The sequence below is a fragment of the Cebus imitator genome, unplaced genomic scaffold (assembly GCF_001604975.1).
Source record: "Cebus imitator isolate Cc_AM_T3 unplaced genomic scaffold, Cebus_imitator-1.0 Scaffold15, whole genome shotgun sequence".
In the NCBI taxonomy this organism is placed as follows: domain Eukaryota; kingdom Metazoa; phylum Chordata; class Mammalia; order Primates; family Cebidae; genus Cebus; species Cebus imitator.
The window spans coordinates 1,017,466-1,022,306 of NW_016107330.1; the positions used below are offsets into that span (position 1 = coordinate 1,017,466).

The 4,841-nt window shown below is 54.6% G+C and overlaps 1 protein-coding gene across 3 annotated transcripts in view; it reads right to left on the reverse strand.

Annotated features, from left to right (window-relative positions):
• Positions 1–2,238, reverse strand: part of CLSTN1 (calsyntenin 1) — a 107,032-nt gene extending 104,794 nt beyond the window's left edge. For 2 of the 3 annotated variants that reach the window (XM_017503671.2, XM_017503655.2), the window contains exon 1: positions 1,906–2,219. In XM_017503671.2, the coding sequence (XP_017359160.1) occupies positions 1,906–1,996 (91 nt within the window). In that variant the 5' untranslated portion in view covers positions 1,997–2,219. Of the gene's footprint in view, positions 1–1,905 lie in introns of all 3 variants that reach the window. The other variant, XM_017503663.2, reaches the window with a different exon arrangement.
• Positions 2,239–4,841: the final 2,603 nt, after the last annotated feature.

The following is a 4,841-nucleotide window of genomic DNA, read 5'->3' on the forward strand; positions in this document are numbered from 1 at the left end:
AAATTTACATAGGAAATTAACTTATATTTCAAAATCAAATTGTTTTTAGAAGCATTTCGTATAATTCCAAGACATTTTCTAACTTGAAACCTGAAAAAAAAATGCAACCAAATAACTGATGTGTAAAATGTCTTTATTCTGAAGACAAGAATCTTGAAGTACTGGAAACTGCACCAAGAAAAACTTAGAGAAAGCAAATTACAAATGACTCAAGTAGTCAACACATCTTTCACACAAGATTTCTGTCGGTCTCGGGTAATGAAGACATGCAAAGCTGAAATGTATGCTGTTTAAGTAACCAAAGTAATTAAATAATGACTAACAAATGTAGGTGCTATTTAAGAAAGCACCAATTTTAACAAGAAATGTTATCACTGACTAAATATACTTAAACTGTTCCCAAAATACCCAATCCAAGCACATATTTTTGAAATGTGTGGGTTTTCCCCAAGAGAAGCAATACTTTGACATTTCTCTTGGATATATTAGACTTTCAGACCTCCAACCCACATCTGGAAAGAACGTTTCAAACTTAACTTGATGTTACTTTATAAACTCAAATGCCCAGCAATGAGATACTTAGTAACTGAGATCTGAACATGACAGAGTCAACAGAATGTTAGAAATGAAATAATAGAAGTATTCAAAGTTTATCATCAGCTTCGATATGAAGAAAGAAGCATGGAACAAAAGATGCATTTGCAGCCTCTGCCCTGTAATTCGTGAACACCATACTTCTCGCCTTATGTCACGCCAGGGAAGCGAAAATAACAATTTTTTAAAAGCTTGCTAAATTCAAATATGACCATTTCAAATAGATTTCTATCGATCCTCCCCAAAATTTCTTTTCACTAAAAAAAAAAAAATCAGAACAACACATTTAAGCCTACAGTAGATTCCATAGACTACACCTAGATTACTTTGCTCTAACGCCAAGGAAAATGTTTACGATTTCAAGATCCACTCAGAAGCAAATACTGTAACTGCAATGCGTAAGCTTTTCGTTGGCAAGACCAGTCAATATCAGAGAGCATGCAAGGTTTAAAAGGTTAAGTGGATGAAGGTTAAACGCTAATAATAAATTACCCAAGAAATATTACTTTCCACCGAGCCATAAAATTTCGGTCCTACAATCCTAAAGAACCAGAGGGGTTTCTCGTTTCCGTAGAGGACATCTAACCCTCCACAGTCTAAATGACCGTCAGAAAAACTGCACCAAGGCACCAGGGGTAGCAGACGGAGATTTCTAACACTAGGTGAGCCCGCGGTCACAAATCTCATCACGATTTCACCTTTGGGTGAAAAGGAGGGAGGGAAGCAAGAAGTTTCAGCCTCGGCTCCACTGGAAACAGACAAGGTCTAAAGGACCCTGGGAGCAGGCGGAAAGGGGCGAAGTCGTGGTGTCCGTGGTGCAGCAGCAGAGAATCGGGATCTTGGAAACGGGATGCGGAGGAGTGGGCTCTTATGTAAGCACACACCAAAACTGTGCGTGCACCCCCCGCCTGATGCACATCTGAGCACAGCGCACACGTACACACGGCATCTCACCAGGGGTGCAGCCCCAGCTGCGGGCGCCGCAGAGCAGGGCGGACTGACCCTTCGGCCCGTCTGCACGTCCCTTCAAATCAGTGCAGCCACCACCATGGGCTGCAGTGGGGGCTGCCCAGGCCCAGGTGCCCCGCCCGGGACCGAGCCTGGCTTCGCCGGGGCGCCCGCAGCGCGTGCCCACAATCTCCTGCGCCCTGGCCCCAGCCCCGCGCGCCCGACCCCCAACCTGAACCCCACGCCCCGACCCGGCTCCCTGTGGTCGGACCCGACTCCCCGCATCTCGGCTGGAATCCCAGCATCCGGCCCGACTCCCGCACCCGGACCCGAATCCAGCACCGGCCCAGCCCCGGGGCTTACCTCGCCCGGCCCAGACCCCGCCGCCGCACAGCAGCCCGGCCAGCAGCAGCCGGGCGGCCGGGGCCAGCGCGGGCGCGGGGCGGCGCAGCATCGCCGGCCCGGGGCGGGAGCGGCAGGGAGGCGCGCGGGACGCCTAGCGGGGCTCTCGGGGCTCTCAGGGCTCTCAGGGCCCAGGGCCGGCTGCTCCGCGGCGCGGCGAGCTCCGGGGTCCGAGGAGGAGCCGCCGCCGCCGCCGTGACGCTGGGCCGCGCGCTCGGGCCGCGCCGCCCTCCCCGCCTCGGAGCAGCGCCTTGCTGGAGGCAGCGGCAGCAACTAAGATGGCGGCCGCGCTTTCTCTCGGGTCCGGCGAGGGTACCCGGCCGGGGGCGGGGTGGCGGCGGGAGGGGCGGGGATGGGGAGCGACGCGAGGCGCGCGCGCGATGGACTCCGGGAGCGCGCGGGCCAGGGAGGGGCGGGGGAGGAGAGACAGGAGAGAGCGCGCGCCGCGGACCCGAGAACTAGCGCGCGCCTGCGGGCCCGTCGGCCCCGCCTGGAGCGCGCACCCTCGGGGACGCGCGTGGGGTGGGTTCCGAGCGGCCGGGAGGGGCCCAGGGTGGGGCCCAGGGGACGGCACCCCTTTCCCCGGCCGCCGCCCGAGAGCCTCAACTCCGCGTCCCCGCGCGCGCTCCTGAGCTCCTGAGGCCAGGCGAGCGGTACCCGGGGGCCGCGCCTCCTCCTCCACCCCGAGGGCTCATCCCACTCCCTCCCCCAGTAGCGCAGACACGGGCGGGCGAGTGCGGCCCAGGGCGCTAGTCACTTCGGGCAGGTCGCGTGGCCTCCCAGAACCTCGGGGTCCTCTTCTGCCCAGTAAGGGGATGAGAGGGGTCGCGAAAGGGGGTCCAGGAGACGAGGCCAGCGAAACGCGCCTGACAAACAGTCAAGGGCCGCGCAGCACGAGTCGCCCGGGCTCCCGCCCTGGGACCTGCCCCCGGGGAGTCTGTCCTGAATTCACTGAAGGAATCTATTTGTGACTTTCCAAAGGCGGCTGTTATGTGCGCTTTTTCTCAGTGACATACTGTGATGCTGGTTCTTAGAAATGCGGGGGTCCGTATGGATACAGGAGACAAAGAGGTGGCTCACTCCTGTAATCCCAGCACTTTGGGAGGCTGAGGCAGGCGGATCACCAGAGGTCGGGAGTTCGAGACCAGCCTGATCAACAAGGAGAAATCCCGTCTCTACTAATAAAACAAAAATTAGGCGTGGCAGTGCATGCCTGTAATCCCAGCTACTTGTGAGGCTGAGGCACGAGAATCACTTGAACCCGGGAGGCAGAGGTTGCAGTCAGCCGAGATGGCACCACTGCACTCCAGCCTGGGCAACAAGAGTGAAACTCAGTCTCAAAAAAAAAAAGAGAGAGAGAGGACAAAGAAGCCCTCCCCATCTACCGTGGATCCCTACGGAGATCTGGGAGTCCTCCCATTTTCCCATCATCCTGGGGTCCCCTCCTCCTCCTCTGCTGGACCCCTGGCACCCTCCACAGTGGAGGAAAGGCCTGGAACAGTTGTGGAAGGGCGTGTGTGCCGGCACTGTACCCTATGAGACACTATTGGCTTCATTTTGCAGATGGGGAAACTAAGTCAGAAAGGTGAAATGACTTCTCTCGTTGGGACAACTATAGTGGAAAGAATCAGCCCTCAAGGACAGGACGTTCGCAGTAGGCGGAGACCAACAGCAAAAAGTTGAACACTAAAATGTTCATTTTTCGAGACTGCTGGAAGAGCTATCCATGGATGTCATTGCTCTAGGTGGGGGTGGTGGAGACTGGTTTGTGGGACGTGGAGGACTGATTTAGGAGAGTAGTGGGCAAAGAGCCCAAAAACGTAGATTGAGGCCAGATTGCGGGGATGGACTTGATCATACCAACAGGAAGACCTGGAAGGGCTGGAGACAGAGGTGTGATGTAACCTGGGGAAGGCTTCAAAAGCAATCTAGAATCCACCTCCCTGCCCTGCACGGATCCTGCACCAAAGCCTAAAAATTCCATCTTGCTAATGTCTTTCTTTCCTTCCCCTGCTTCCCCTCCCCTGGGTTGAGGAAGACCCAACTCCCCTTGGCTGGACCCTTCCCAAAGCACCTGCCTGGCACCTGCAGGCTCCAGGCCACACCCACCACTACTTCCAGCCAAGGCTTTGAGTCATCCTCTTCCCTGGTGATGGGTGTCGCTTCTGCCCCTCCTGGAGTTAAAGACTCAGTGAGTGCCTCACTGCTGCCACCTCATCAGGTCCAGACCTCTCTGCCCGGCTTCCCACCCTCCACCCAGCTGACCTCAGGGCATGCTGTCTACCACTGCCTCCTCTTATTCATTCCCTGCCCAGGGCCGACATCATGCTTCCTCCTCCACCCCAGCCTCAGGTCCTTATAAGGAGCCTCTGGACTGTCTCCTTCAGGAAGTCCTCCTGCCAGCCCTCCCTCCCCAGCCCCCAGTGGCTCTAACCAAACAGTTCAGCTTTCTAACCTGCTGCCTGTGCTGTGGACTGACTGACTAATCCATCCGTGTCCTTTTCTCCTCCCCACTGTATTCTAGTGGGAAGGACCCAGATGGTCTAGTCAGACAGGACTGGACTGCAGTGCTGGCCTCTGCGACTGCAAATAACCTTGGACAGGTTATGGAACTTTCAGAATCTCTTTCCTCACCTGCGAAATGGAACAAATATGTACTTCTTGAAGTTATGAGGATTAAATGAAACGATGCCACATAGGTTTGGAAATACCACGCTCTTTGTGGCACATAAATGAAAGTGCCACATTCAGCCTGGTATTTCTAGATATATGTGTTTCTCTTTTTCCCCTCAAGAAGAAGCCTTCTGTGCTTCTAGTATACCAGTGAACACAGTAGGTACTCAGTAAATAGTGATGAACTCAATGAATTGCTGAGTTAGGTTTCATTATTATGGAGC